Source organism: Acartia tonsa, chromosome 11, assembly GCF_053477335.1.
Source record: "Acartia tonsa isolate MP-2025a chromosome 11, ASM5347733v1, whole genome shotgun sequence".
Classification (NCBI taxonomy): Eukaryota; Metazoa; Arthropoda; class Copepoda; order Calanoida; family Acartiidae; genus Acartia; species Acartia tonsa.
Window position 1 is genome coordinate 1,839,021 of NC_137270.1, and position 15,745 is coordinate 1,854,765.

At 31.1% G+C, this 15,745-nt stretch overlaps 1 protein-coding gene across 1 annotated transcript in view; it reads left to right on the forward strand.

Annotated features, from left to right (window-relative positions):
* Positions 1 to 15,745, forward strand: part of LOC145332436 (uncharacterized) — a 37,883-nt gene that overhangs the window by 21,610 nt on the left and 528 nt on the right. The window contains exons 5-24 of the mRNA XM_080177431.1: positions 2,917 to 2,989; positions 4,050 to 4,085; positions 4,580 to 4,675; positions 5,357 to 5,485; positions 6,395 to 6,493; positions 6,630 to 6,725; positions 6,868 to 6,984; positions 7,967 to 8,065; positions 8,192 to 8,293; positions 9,664 to 9,762; positions 9,889 to 9,987; positions 10,301 to 10,414; positions 11,279 to 11,377; positions 11,521 to 11,643; positions 11,754 to 11,906; positions 12,045 to 12,143; positions 12,563 to 12,661; positions 12,818 to 12,895; positions 13,809 to 13,889; positions 14,555 to 14,603. Of these exons, the coding sequence (XP_080033557.1) occupies positions 2,917 to 2,989; positions 4,050 to 4,085; positions 4,580 to 4,675; positions 5,357 to 5,485; positions 6,395 to 6,493; positions 6,630 to 6,725; positions 6,868 to 6,984; positions 7,967 to 8,065; positions 8,192 to 8,293; positions 9,664 to 9,762; positions 9,889 to 9,987; positions 10,301 to 10,414; positions 11,279 to 11,377; positions 11,521 to 11,643; positions 11,754 to 11,906; positions 12,045 to 12,143; positions 12,563 to 12,661; positions 12,818 to 12,895; positions 13,809 to 13,889; positions 14,555 to 14,583 (1,920 nt within the window). The 3' untranslated portion in view covers positions 14,584 to 14,603. The remainder of the gene's footprint in view (positions 1 to 2,916; positions 2,990 to 4,049; positions 4,086 to 4,579; positions 4,676 to 5,356; positions 5,486 to 6,394; positions 6,494 to 6,629; positions 6,726 to 6,867; positions 6,985 to 7,966; positions 8,066 to 8,191; positions 8,294 to 9,663; positions 9,763 to 9,888; positions 9,988 to 10,300; positions 10,415 to 11,278; positions 11,378 to 11,520; positions 11,644 to 11,753; positions 11,907 to 12,044; positions 12,144 to 12,562; positions 12,662 to 12,817; positions 12,896 to 13,808; positions 13,890 to 14,554; positions 14,604 to 15,745) is intronic.

The window sequence follows — 15,745 nt, forward strand, 5'->3', positions numbered from 1 at the left end:
GATTCCTAGAACAACAAAGTACAACGTTTTAAGTGGAGCATCAATATAAACAGGTCTTAAAAATATTAGTATGTCCTTTAACATAATTATGTAATTAAGCAGTTTTTCAACAAATTTATTTACGGCTTTATATACATTTATATTCTGATTATTCAGTTATGACACTGTACAAGTGTTAATGTTTGTTTGTCCTACAATTAGAGCTTCGCTTTTATGGATGATGTTTATGAAAACTCAAACTAATATTACAAAAAGAATACTTAATTTGTTGGCCCGTTCCTTACGTCTGTTGGTGCAGGTGCAGCTATTCAGCCAATTAATACTATTTGAAATTCCAAAATTTAAATATTTTGTTGGCATAGAGTTGGCGCAAAACTTGTTTTTGATGTAGTTGGAGGGAAGTGGGTAAGAAGGGGGGAGAAATTCACTTAGAATTGTGTAGTTCTTGCCCTTGAGGCAAATTAAACTGAATTTAATTGATTTTTAGTACGTAGCGAAGCTACTCTATAATTCACTTTGTTAGTAGCAAAGCTAATCTATAATTCACTTTGTCCGTCAGTCCGTCCGTCCGTATGGGGGAAATGGGATTTACTCAGCTCCTATAAAAGATAGAACGCTGAAATTTTTATTAACATTCCCATCATTAAGGAGCTCAATTGACTGTAAAACATCATTGGCGGTCGGACCGCTTTTTAGCAGGTTTTAGGCTCTTTTTATATTTTTCATATTTTTCTCCATATCTTCAGTGTTTATGGTCCGATTTTCAAAATTTTTTCAGTTATAGATATCAAATTTAAATTTCCCGTCGTTTAAAGAAAACAACCATGAAGGCCAGAATGCCTTCTTAGCAGGTTTTAGGTTATTTTTGTATTTTTGTATTTTTCACATTTTTCTCTATCTTCAGTGTTTATAGTCCGATTTTCAATTTTTTTTCAGTTAGATATCAAAAAAAATTTCCCGTCTTTTTAACAGGTTTTAGGCTATTTTTACATTTTTCACATTTTTCTCCATATCTTCAGTGTATATGGTTCGATTTTTCTAATTTTTTAAGTTAAGGATATAAAAATTAAATTGTCTGTCGTTTTAAGAAAACAACCATGGCGGCCAGACTGCGTTTTATCCGGTTTTTGGCTATTCTTATATGTTTTACATATTACCCCATATCTTTGTTTTTTTTTCATCCAATTTTCAAACTTTTTGGGGATATCAGTATCAAAATAATTTTTCCCATTGTTAGGAGCATCTTTTATGTAATTTACTTTGACCATCGTCATCATACAAAATAAAACAAGGTTTCGTGTTATTTTATCCAAAAAATCTATTCTTGATTTTAATAAATACCCTTTAAATCTACTTGTACGTATTCCCATCTACGATTTTTTGTGCTTCTTATGGATGTTGTCATACTTGTTTTCCTATCTTTACAAAACTGCAATCCTTATACTAAAGTAACAGGATGTTTGTCTGTCTGTCTGTGTGTCTGTACTGAAGGATCTCGCTAACCGCTGAACCGATCGGGTTCTCCTTAACAGGGTAGATTCTCATATGTCCTGGGAAGGTTTTTAACTATTTTGGGGGAGGGTACTACCACCCTCCCAAAAGAAATGACAAAAAATTGAAAATTTTCTTAAAATCTGGGAGACTTCAACGTTACATATGGTAGGTATCGTAACATAAATAAGGAGACTTCAACGTTACATATGGTAGGTATCGTAACATAAATAAGGAGACTTCAACGTTACATATGGTAGGTATCGTAACATAAATAAGGAGACTTCAATGTTACATATGGTAGGTATCGTAACATAAATAATTAACATAGACTTTAACAAACAAAAACATTTAAAGTGCCACTAGAGGCCTCTAGGGGCGTAGCCGCTAGTATGCAATAAATAACTAAGCTTTAAATAATTATTAAAATGATTTAGTACTTTATTTCAGAAAAGCTTCACATGGGTCCCAGGCTGATTTTAAGATATGTTATATTTAGATTTAAGCCATGGGATGGTTTTAGTTCATTTTCTATCAAATATAGAGCTCCTAGATGCTATGGGTGAAGCTGATAGTCCTATTATATGATATTCAAAATATAATATATTGATTTTAAAAGAATAATATAGCAATTTGTCTAACTCATTTCTAGTAAAGCATAAAACAAAATTGGGGAGAAGGGGGGGGGGGTGCTGTTGATCTTTAGAAGGGTCTAATACAGGCAACAAAAGTGGTATTTCTAAAAGCGAAGCTTTTCTATAATTAGGGTCAGTCCGTCCAAACGTCCGTCCGTCCGTAATGGATAGCTTTTTTAGTTTAATTTAGGCATGTTAGAATTGTCCTATTGATTTCAAACTTTGCATGGTGATTCCTTTAGTAGTAAGCAACTCTATAATCATTACCAGAATGTCCGTACGTCCAGTTTAAACATATCGATTTTTTTACTTTTTTAACAACAAATTTTCATGTGATCTAATCATCCGATAATGTTATAAGCGAAGCAACTCTATAATCAAATTCTAAAAATGTAAGTATTAAGTATGGTCATAAACATTATCCTGTATCCAGCAGTTTTTCAACAAATTTACTTACAATTGTGTTTTGACTCTTACATTTATATTCTGATTATTCAGTTCTTACAATTTACAAATGTTAATATCCGTTTGTCCAACGTTTAATTCAGTGCTTCGCTCTTATGGATGTTGTCATCCTTGTTATTAATAAATTATGATTAATTCCCTTTAGGAAATATATGTTTTTATTAGCTGTAATCAGATTGCTGAAGATTTACCATGCTCTCACCCTATACAACTCATTTTGTTTGTCTGTATGTCTAATTTTTCATAATTCTATGATTAAAGGCTATGCTACTTATTTTAGTTATTATTATTATTTAGCTACAAATAAATGTTTTACTAAATTTAGGTTTGTCTGATGTTGTATGTTGGAGGCAGCTTATCCTTCACAAACTCCTTACATGATCCAACTTACTATTATTGTAAGATTTTTTTTGATTACAGAACCTTATATAAAATTTATAAAATCTATTTGGTAGTTAAAGGGACTGTGAACGTAAATTTTTCTCATCTTAATATCAAATCTTAACATTATCTCATTCATAATATCTCACAGATAGAGCAAAACGCGCTTTTGTTTGCTTAAAAAACGGCTTTTTCCGACGATTTTTATAAGGTACTGGGAAAGGAAGAAATTTTCCGTATTATATAAAATGTGCATTAAATTGCTTTTTTCTCCCATTATAGCTAAAATTAAACTTTTTTACATAGTTCTAGATTTTTCCTAACAGTTAAGCTGGCTTTTAACTTAATCCTTGCTTTAATCCAATGTATAGTTACTTAGAAATTGATAAAATAAGCAATATTTTTTATTGAAAACCAAATACAATAACAAAGCCAGAAACAGGTTTTTTATTAGTATCCAATTAACTTTAAATGGCCCATCTCTCGCCCACCTTTAATTACAAATTTGTAAATAATAAAGACGCAATATTTCTTTATAAACAGTCGGATAAAAGTGTAAACTAATTCTCCAAAGTGGGTTATTTATTGTTCAACACAATAAAAAAGGATATTATTATTTTATATAACCTATGAGATTCAACCCTTTGTAGACAGTGAGGTATTTTTTTTGTCAATAATACGAATTTAAAATATGTCTTTATTACCTAATTACTACGTTATAAAAAAACGAATTGGCAATTTTATAGCATAAAATAAATCCTTAACAGTAAGTAAATTGTTTCAACTATATATGACAAGTTAAATATCCCTACAAACATTATAAGAAACAAAAACGTTCAGATTTTCCCTGTTTTTTCCTTTTTCCCTCTCAAAATACCATAAAATCAAGGCATTATTTCTGGATATTTTTGTGAATAGGACATTTTTGGTTGATCAGTGTAGTGAAATGTGCTTAGTAAATGTTAGGATTTGATAATCAGATGAGAAATTTTTACGTTCACACTCCCTTTAAATCAAATTTATGTTATATACTAATCAGACATTACCTAAATGTAATTTGAATTGTTATTTTTTTAGTAATACAATATGAAGAAAGAAAAGAAAATGAAAGTGGTGAGTTATATTCAGATTTTTGTAATTATTACTTTCCTTTTATTTAACAATCTTTGTTTTTAAGTCCTTCACCTGGTCGACTGTTAAATTTAATTTAAAATTTTTCTTTGCACTAAGAAGTGATGAGAAGTGCCAACCCCTTTATTGTTGTTATGTGTTATTTAATCTGTAGTTTTAATCAGGGATCTAAAGGGATAAGACAATGGCTGATAAATTTATGTACATCCCCAATAATGATACACAAAATTACCTCATCTGTAGATTACAATTAGTGGTTGAAACGTTTGAACACTTAATTTAAAGAGTCAATCAAAATTCAATAAAAATTCCCAAAATTGTTAGGTCATCAAATAAGAAAACATTATAGGAGACTTTGGAGACTTGCATAAAACAGCTGCCTTCCTCCCTGATTTTTTTCCCAAAAGTATAAAAAGAGGAGAGAAAAAGAGTTGATGTAGCACCAAAAAGATAACACATAATATGTATTTGTTTAGAAATAATAAAAGCTGCTTGTAATGGAAATGGATCAACTGAACTTGTAAAAGAGTTACTAGATGCTGGAGCCAATATTGAAGAATTGAGTGAGATAGGTAAATTTAGCATATTTATTATCAAGCTCAGAAAGCAATGTTAACAGATGACACAAGCCTGAACCAAATACCATTTTCCCCCCAATTCTATACACTAAATTGTCACACTTTAGTCAGGATGGGCATATATATTTGTAAAACTTGTGTTAAAGGAATGGAAAATTATAAATGTCTGTATGTGTAATATTACAAAACTTCCAATACAAATTTTGTTTACACATTTACAATAGTTTTACAACTCTAGTTCAAGATAGTGTAATAGTTACTTATTATGTACTGTAATGGATATAGAAAATATTCTGGCAATATTTGAAATTTCTCACTTCCCTTTGTAGACAAAGAAGGTAGAAATAATAAATGTTGCCCTGTGCTTACTATATTGACCAAATCTATTATATGTTCAATATTACAAAAATGTAATACATAATTTTGTAATATTTGAAACAAAAGCAACAAGTATTTCTTAATTAACCCACAAATAAAATTACAAAATAACAAGAAGATCTTTTTTTGGAATCATAATTACTGCAGATGAGCCATCACCTTCCCACCTTTGGGCATTTTAACTAATATCATCAAACATGAATAGGCCTTTATTGATTTTAAATTTTCATTATTAGTTAAAATTGTCTGTTTCACATTTCTATTTGATATGATAATGTGTTCAAATGTATTTTTTAGCTTATCATCCTGCTGGTTTTGAAATTGCGAACAAAACAAGTCTTATTTGTGCAACTGAACAAAATAATACAGAATTAATCAACCTCCTTCTACAATATGGAGCAGATGTCAATGCTATGGATTCAACAGGTTAGTAAGATACATACAAGTTACAGCAGTACATGATAATCATTTTATAGCAACAAATGACTTATATGACAGAGTATGTTTGGTCTGTCCATTGAAAATTAATTGGGTTTGTTTAACCCACACTGCCATTTAAGTTACTTGCAGATTTGACCCTAGCCTCTATAAGATTGTTCCAAAGAGGTACTGGAAAGTCTCCCCAGGGGCGTCCAAGCTTTTTTATTTGGGGGGGGGGGGTAAAATATTTTTTTTTGGGGGGGTTGTTAATTTGTGTTTGTGGGGGGGTAAAATGGCGCATGAAGCGTGGAGCAAATTTTTTTTACCCCCCCCCCCTCTAAAATTTTTACCCAGGATTAAAATTTGCTTGGGGGGATAATTACTCCCCTGAAATCTGTTGGCAGAGGTAAATTTTTTTTCATAATTTAATAATGTAAAAAGGTACCTACCTAATACTAAAATACTATTAAATATTTAGCGGTAAAAATTTTTTTTTGATAGGGATTTTTTATTTTGTATGGGGTATTTACCCTCTCCTATGGCACCCCCAATGTAGGGGTAAATTTTACAGGGTGGTGGTAAAATAAAAAATATTTTAGGGGTTCCTACAGCACCCTCAAAATCGTTTGGGGGGGGGGGTAATCACCCCTTCCCCCCCCCCTCTTTAATGTCCTTCAGTCTCCCTCCTATAAAGACTTGATAAAAAAGCTTTAGAGATATTATCAAAGCGGTTCATTATTGTCACATTTTTTATATATAATATATATCCTTCCATCTATATAACACTATAAATTTATCTCTGTGTATATATAAATCCTTAGGTAATATAATAGTTAGCTGCTTACTATTATATTCATATAATCTATATGTGATATATATTCATGAATTTGCATAACACTATATGTCTATATCTAGGACAGACCAGTCTTATGCTGGCAGCAGAGTTTGGTAACACAGATACAGTTGGAATTCTTTTAGAACATGGATCTAACGTCAATGCTAAGGATGAACAGGGTAAGCTTCATACTATTATTGTCCCAATATCTATTTATCCATCTATCTGTATACATTTATTTATCTGTATATAATGCCTATAACTATACAATAAAGAACAAAATATGTATTATTAATTCAATATAAATATATCTAGGACAGACCAGTCTTATGTGGGCAGCACAATGGTGGGTAGATACAGTTTGGATTCTTTTAGAACATGGAGCTGACATCAACACTAAGGATAACCAGGGTAAGTTACATACTATTATTGTCAAAATATCTATCTATCCTCCCATTTATATATCTGTATACATTTTTCTCTGTGTATTGAATCCCTATAAATAACTATTAATCGTAAAATATACTTTAAATCTAATATATATATATATCAGGAGAGACAAGTCTTATGAAGGCAGCAGGTTTTTCCAATTTGAATTTAGAGGAGAATTCAGCTACAGTGAAGTTTCTTTTAGAACATGGAGCTGACGTCAATGCTAAGGATGGTCAGGGTGAGTTACATACTATTAATGTCAAAATGTCTATTTATAAATTTATCCGTATACATTTATTTATGTGTATATAATTGCTATAAATGTACTCTAACAACAAAGAATATTTTAACCCTTAATGGTTGGGGGGGGGGGGGGCGTTGAACGCCCCCCCCCATATCCAGTTTTTTCTATCTCACTTTCTGTGTGTGAAAGATAAAAAGCCCAAACTGCTTGGCTTTTTAAGTATGGGTATGACACATAAATGAGAGTTGGAGTTTTTTGAATATCTCCATCCTGGCGGGCACAGGATGCCAGCAAACCTGGCAGGGTCATCCAGGTAAAGAGCAAAAATATTGTTTTGACTAAAACAAAGCATTTTATCATAGCAAAATACTAAAAAATCCTCTAGTAGTACATCCTTATATGAAATACAGGTGTTCAAGTCACTTTCAGGGTCCAGGTATGATCCTGCAGGTCCTGATCCTCCAGGTCTCCAGAAATCTTTAAAAGGCTCCTGTGGCCGCAATTTTTGACTTCAAATTACATGTCTACATAAAGTATTAAAATTTCATGAAGATCCGCCGCTGTTTTCCCGCCGACCGGCGACTGGCAGCTGCCAAGCACAGCTGCGGCCGCTTAAATTTATATTTTGATATTTCTAATGTAAAATTTACATGAGGATAAACATTTTCTGAAAAAAATTTTCTCTTAGCTTCAAAAATAAGAAAATTACAGCTGTTTGAAATTTTTAAGTAAAAAAAGACCTAAAAACAAAGGTTGTTAAATAAAAGGGTGAAGGAAGCAAAAATTGACATAGACTTATAAAAGGTCGGAAATTCATTATCAAACAGGTGACTTGCACAAAAAAATTTTGCCCTCTAGCTCTAATAGGAACTGAGATAATAAGGGAGGGCGTTGAATGCCCCCCCCCCCCCCGACCAATTAAGGTGCGGCAAGGGGCCCGACTGTAAAGGGTTAAATTCAATATGGCTATATCTAGGAAGGACCAGTCTTATGTGGGGAGCAAGGTATGGAACCACAGATTCAGTTATGATTCTTTTAGATCATGGAGCTGACATCAACACTAAGGATAACCAGGGTAAGTTACATACTATTTTTGTCAAAACATCCATCCATCTATATACATTTTTATCTGTTTATATACATCCTATAGCTGTACTCTAAACAATAAAGCATATTTTAAATTCAATATGGCTATATTTAGGAAGTACCAGTCTTATGTGGGCAGCAGAGTCTTATGGAACCCCAGATACAGTTAGAATTCTCTTAGAACATGGAGCTGACATCAACACTAAGGATAAGAGTGGTAAGCTGCATACTATTAATGTCACAATATCTATCTATCTATACATCTATTTTCTAAATATATACAGTAATACCCACAAAAAAAAGTATCTTTTAGGGTATACAGCCATAGACGTCCAAGGGGGGGGGGGTAATGGGGCGATTACCCCCCCCAAAATATTTTCATTTTACCCCCCCATTTAAAATTCACCCCTAACCTGGGGGTGCAGTAGGCACCCACAACCATTTAGGAGGGGGTATTTACCCCCCCAAACAATTTTGAGGGGGTAAATACCCCCCAAAAATAAAAAATCTCTAATAAACAAAAAATTTTACCCCCCCCACCAAAAAAAAGCTTGGACGTCTATGTATACAGCCTTTATTTCTTAATGTATCATCAAAAATTATGTTCTTGTTCTCTGTACAATTTTACACCAGATCAAGAAAAAAATTAATTTTAAGTATATATCAACGTAGATTTTTAAGGCCAAAGTTTCTAAAAAGCTCTTGAGAAAAAGAATTTTTTTTTGTTTATAATATTTTTTTGAAAGATTTATAATTTATTTCTGCTAACTGAAGAATAATATACAAAGAATGAAATCTTGTGAAAACCTTGTAGAGACCTAACTCTGTAATGCATTTGAAATCCTTACATAAAAGTAACAGTATATCTGTGTGTCTCTTTGTACCAAAAAATCACAATAACTGCATAACCTATATTGTTCTCTTTTTCAATATAGCCTCTCATAGATAAGGTTGGGTAAGGCTTATAACTATTTTGTAAGAGGGTACCACCACCCTCCCAAGGAAAATTGCTCATGAGAAAACCACCCACTCATATTAACTTTTATTCTATCAAACTAAAATTGAATATGGAGAATCAATTTCACCTCCCCCTCCACAAAACCATAAGTGCCCCTTGAGGCCTCTAGGGTTATAGCAGCTAGTATAGTGTATACTAGCGGCTACGCCCCTAAGGCCTCTAGGGGCACTTGAGGAGGAGAGAGTCGAATTTAATAACCCAATTTCTTATTTTAGATTTTAAAAGAAAAAGTAAAAAAAAAAATTGGGGGGGGGGAGAATTTTTTGGGGGGTTGGGGGTGTCCCACCCCCAAGAAAATAGTTATAATATAAACCTTCCCGATCAGTTCAGAGGTTAGCGAGATCCTATGATAACAATAAAATATATATCTTAAAAAACTCTATTCAATTAGATTAATAGAAAACTAGTTGCTTCAACTCCCCATCCTCATATTATATATTTAATCAGAAAATAAGTTTTTAAAAACATAGAAGATGTCAAATATTTATTTTTCTTTATCAACTTTCTCTGTAAATAAGAACTTAATCAATGCAATTATATATTTTAAATCCAATATGGCTATTATCTAGGAAGTACCAGTCTTATGAGGGCAGCACAGTATGGAACCCCAGATACAGTTATGATTCTTTTAGAACATGGAGCTGACGTCAAAACTAAGGATAAAGATGGTAAGCTACATACTATTATTGTCAAAACATCCATCCATCTATATACATTTATATCTGTTCATATACATCCTATAGCTGTACTCTAAACAATAAAGCATATTTTAAATTCAATATGGCTATATCTAGGAAGTACCAGTCTTATGAGTGCAGCACAGTATGGAACCCCAGATTCAGTTAGGATTCTTTTAGAACATGGAGCTGACATCAACACTAAGGATAAAAGTGGTAAGTTACATACTATTATTGCCATATTATCTATTTATCTATCTATCAACATAACATTCTTCTTTTTTACAGGTATTCAAATATTTGCACAGTGCCAAAAAATTTTTTAATCTCAAATGGGGACATTTACTAGTGTACTTTTAAACCAATATGTTGCAAAATAAATAATAATAAAAGTATTATCACAGATTAGTTAATTCTAAAATTAATTGTTTAAAAAAACTGGATAAAACAGTTTATTTTGGGTCATGGTGTATGTACACATATTCTTAACAACTAGATATTCATTAAAATTCAATATGTCTATATTAAGGAGAGACCAGTCTTATGAAGGCAGCAGATGGTTATCGTGATATTGAGGACACATTTGCTAAAGTGAAGATTCTTTTAGAACATGGAGCTGATGTCAACACTAAGAATGAACTAGGTAAGCTAAACACTATTAATTTTACAATATTTATCTATACATTCATATATATATATATAAGGGCGGGTTCATATTGGAATTAGACAAAGAGGGGATATGCAAAAGATATAACTAACTTAAATAAAATTTCTGACCAAAAAAGAATTTTAAATAATTCTGTTTTAGAATGGAACCACTTAAAAATGTATTTCAATAATATAAAATATACAAAGACGACATTCATGTCCTCTCCCCTTATTATTTCAGTTGCTATTAATGCTAGAGGGCTAAATATTTTTGTGCATTTCACCAGTTGAAAATGAATTTTAGACTATGAATAAGTCAGTGTCATATTTCAATTCCTTGCCCTTTATTTACCAACCTTTTACCTACAACTAGACATACATTTGTATACCTGAAAGTCAAAAATTTATTTAATCAGAACTATGGCTTCATGGTGCTCCCAGGAAAGGCCTTGAGGAGTAGAATCAGGAACTTTTGTCTGTTTCAAAATATCTCGTTCCCAGCCTTAGAAATTACTAAAAAACTACCATTTTTAAAGGTTTATAGAGACTTGTCCAATTTGTAGAGGTTTTTTGAGATTTTCTCAGGCTAGGAACGAGATTTTTTGAAACAGCTAAAAGTTCCTGATTCTACTTCCCAATGCCTTTCATGGGAGCATTATGAAGCCATAGTTCTGATTAAATAAATTTTTGACACCCATTTACAAATAGCTATACAATTGTATTTCTGGTCATTAGCAGTTTTAAGACTTAGGATAGATTTTAAAACATCCAGAGGTGTATTATCAACCCACCCTAATATTTATAACTGTAAATTTATCTCAGTGTATAAAAATATATAAATTCAATATGTCTATTTTAGAAGAGACCAGTCTAATGAAGGCAGCAAGGATTTGTTACACAGATTTAGTTAGGATTCTTTTGGAACATGGAGCTGACGTCAATGCTAAGGATGAAAAGGGTAAGCTTCATACTATTATTGTCCCATAATCTATATATAATATATATATCCATCCATCTATATAACACTGCAAATTTATCATGTGTATATAAATATAATATAAACTATAAAATATATTATAAATTAAATATCTCTATATATAGGAGATACCAGTCTTATGAAGGCAGCAAGTTTTTCTAGTTTAGAGGAAACACAGTTTGATAAAACAGCTACAATGAAGATTCTTTTAGAACATGGAGCTAATGTCAACACTAAGAATGAACTTGGTAAGAACACACTATTAATGTCACAATATCTATTTTATATATTTATCTCTAAATTCCAAAATTGTACTTTAAACAATGAAATAGATTTTAATCATATATATCTTTATAAGGAGAGACCAGTCTCATGAAGGCACTAGGCTCTAGTTTTGAGAACTTTGAGAACTTTGAGAACTTTGAGTCAAGCAGGAAGGAGTTTGATGAAGTAGCTACAGCCAAGATTCTTTTGGAACATGGAGCTGATGTCAATGCTAAAGATTTAATTGGTAAGTTACATACTATTAAAGTGACATTATCTATGTATAATATATGTCTATCTATCAATATAACACTTTAAATTTATATAAGTGTATATATTAATATAATCTAGACAGCAAACTAAATATCATATTTTCAATATCTAGGACAGACCAGTCTTATGTGGGCAGCACGGTATGGAACCCCAGATACAGTTAAGATTCTTTTAGAACATGGAGCTGATGTCAATGCTCAGAATGGTTGGGGTAAGTTACACAAATCATTAATTATATAATATTTTATCAGTTATATCCCTAGAGTGTCTATAGGGACACTTGAATTTGACATACCAATCTTTTATTGTAGTTTTAAAAAGATGAAGAAAATTTAAATAAAAGTGGTAGGGGCGATTTCTCTTCGGAGGTTGGTGGTAACCTCTTCCAAAGCAATTATAAACCTTCTCAGGACCAATGAGAAACTACATTGTAAAGGACAACCATATCAGTTCAGTGGTTAGCAAAAGCTTTTGGTACACAGACACACAGAGATCCTTTTACTTTATTAACAGGATATCTTTATCCATCCATCTGTATATCTGTATCTATACATTTATCTTTGTGTAGATCTGAATATAAACTAAAAAACAAAATATTATCAAAAAAAAAATCAATATGTTTATATCTAGGAGGAACCAGTCTTATGTGGGCAGTAGAGTCTGTTCACATAGATGCAGTTAGGATTATTTTAGAAAATGGAGCTAACATTAATGCTAAGAATGAACATGGTAAGCTACATACTATTACACTCACTATATCTATCAGTTCTTGTATCTCTATTCATATGTGTGTGTATATAAATTCATATAACTGTATTCTAAACATTTAAATATGTTCTCATTAAATCAACATTTTAATATATATCCTAACATTAATGTATCTAGATAGAACAGCACTAGATACAGCTTTATATCAACAAGAAACAGCATTCAACAGAAAAACTGAAGAATTACCACTTTCTGGTAAGTTACATACTATTTTAGTCACATTATCTATATATATAAGATACAGGTTCTTTCAATAAATAGATATAAATCTATCTCAACAAAAACATTTAAAATTAGAAACTACAGCTGCTTCATAACAATATATATTTTAAATAGAAAAAAATCTTCATTATCAATTGCATCTCTTGTAGAAGCAATATTATCTTGGTCATATCTTGTATTGTATAATATACAAATGGCCACTATATATTATATATGGATGTGAGGAAATGTACAGATTTCCAAAGAAGCCCAAAAAAGTTTATGGATTGTACAAATTCTTTTTGTGTGCGGAAATGTACAGATCAAAGTAATGCATTTGTCCCCATCGTAAAAAACAAAAAGTTTATTTTACTTAAATTCTAGTCCTGCCCTTTGTGCTTAGAATTATATTTTACAAATGAAATTTATTAAGTTAGCAAGGAGGGAGTGGACATTTTAAAGTATATCAGTACCTAAAGTATTATAATGAAAATGCTAACTTGTTTTTAATCAATTTTGATTCATTGGTTCCAATCAATAATTTTATTCAAAAAGGGTAATTTTTATAATTGTTTTGGTTGTTGTAGATGAATGTGTTATCCAATATCTGATCCCTTAAGTTCCCTGATATCATTTAAGGACTTACAAACCAGAGATCTAAAGTAAAAAGACATTGTGCATTTGCAAAATTACCCCTTTTGTAGATCACAATTAGTGATTGAAACGTTTGGACACTGGACATAATAAACCAACAAATCAAAACTCAATTAAAATACCATACATATACAATATATATACATTTATTTTTATCTGTGATTATCTAAATTCATATATCTGTACTATAATCATAAAATATGTTTTCAACAAATCAATATTTTATTATTATTACTAATATTATTGTATTTAGGGATAAAAGCAATAGATAAAGCACTTTATCAACAAGCCTTCAAAAGTAGAACTGAAGTAACAAAATTACTGAGAGCAAATGGTGAGCTTTAACTAAATTTCTTACACTTTAACTAAACTTTTTTTTCTTTTTCTTTTAGTGAGCTTTAACCCTGTAGAGACCTAACTCTGTTTTGCATTTGATGAATATTTTATAAATTCTTACATGAAAGTAACATGATTTCTGTATGTCTGTTGGTTACAAAGGATCACAATAACTTCAAAAACCTATATTATTATTATTATTTTCAATGTAGCTTCTCATAGATAAGGTTGGGGAAGTTTTATAACTATTTTGGAAAAGGGTACCACCATCCTCCCAAGAGAAATAAACTCTTGAAAAAACACCCACTCATAATCTTTTTTTACTGTTATTCTTTTAAACTAAAATTAAATATGGAGAATCAACTTCAACCCCCCCCCCTCCCCCAAAACACAAGTGCCCCTTGAGACCTCTAGGCACCCCTGTCCTGGATAAAATGATCATTTGAAAAATCAAGCACATTCAGTTTTTTCATTATCTAATAAATTATTTTAAAATCTAGAAGATGTCAAATATGTTTCTTTTCTTTATCAACTTTTTCCTGTAAATAAGAACTAAACTGCTACAATGCATTGCAATGGTTGGCATGATCTTTAAGGACAGACAGACAAACAAACATCCCTATCTCTTTTATAAAAACACATTTAATTTCAATAATATTTTAGGAGCTAAGAGAGGAACTGAAATTGAGTAAAGTGTAAAAATAAATGCAAGGTAAAATATTTCGCAGTTATAAGTTAAGCTTTTGTCATGAAAGTAGCAATTAATAAATTTCTAACTAAAAACTCACCTTAGGATAAATAAGTAGTTCTTTTAAGTTTGCCAAAAATATGTGAATTTTAAAATTTTGTCAATCCATCTATCCAAACAATTGAATAGAGCCATATATAAATCTATTTTTGTTGTTACTTCTCTGGTAGCATATTCAATATCTAGAATAAATCAATAAATTTTTTTTTACTTATTTATAATCTTAAATGTTTATGGCAGATGTTTAATAATCTACTTTTTAGTTTATATCTATCTATGGTATAAATAAATTTGCTACCAGACTATATATGTTTCTTTGGTTTATCTTAAATCCTATAATTATGTCAATTATATCAATTTAATAACTGTTATAGTATTTACCTTTTTTTATTAGTAGCGAAGCTACTCTATAATTCACTTTGTCCGTCCGTCAGTCCGTCAGTCAGTCCGTCAGTCCGTAACGCTATGGGGGAAATGGGATTTACTCAGCTCCTTTAAAAGATAGAATGCTGAAATTTTTTGACAACATTCCCATTATTAAGGAGCACAATTGACTATAAAACATCATTTGCGGTCGGACCGATTTTTAGCAGGTTTTAGGCTATTTTTATATTTTTCACATTTTTCTCCTTATCTTCAGTGTTTATGGTCCGATTTTCAAAATTTTTTCAGTTACAGATATCAAAATTAAATTTCCTGTCGTTTAAAGAAACAATCATGAAGGCCAGACTGCCTTTTTAGCAGGTTTTAGGCTATTTTTATATTTTTCACATTTTTCTCCATATCTTCAGTGTATGGTCCGATTTTCAAAATTTTTTCAGTTATAAATATCAAAATTATATTTTCCGTCTTTTAAAGAAGACAACTATGACGGCCAGACTGCCAGACTGCCTTTTCAGCAGGTTTTAGGCTGTTTTTTTTATATTTTTAACATTTTTCTCCATATCTTCAGTGTTTGTAGTCCGATTTTCTAAATTTTTTCAGTTGTAGATATCAAAATTAAATTTCCCGCCTTTAAAGGAAATAACCATGACGGCCAGACTGCCTTTTTGGCAGGTTTTAGGCTATTTATAAATATATTTAACACTTTTTTCCATATCTTCAGT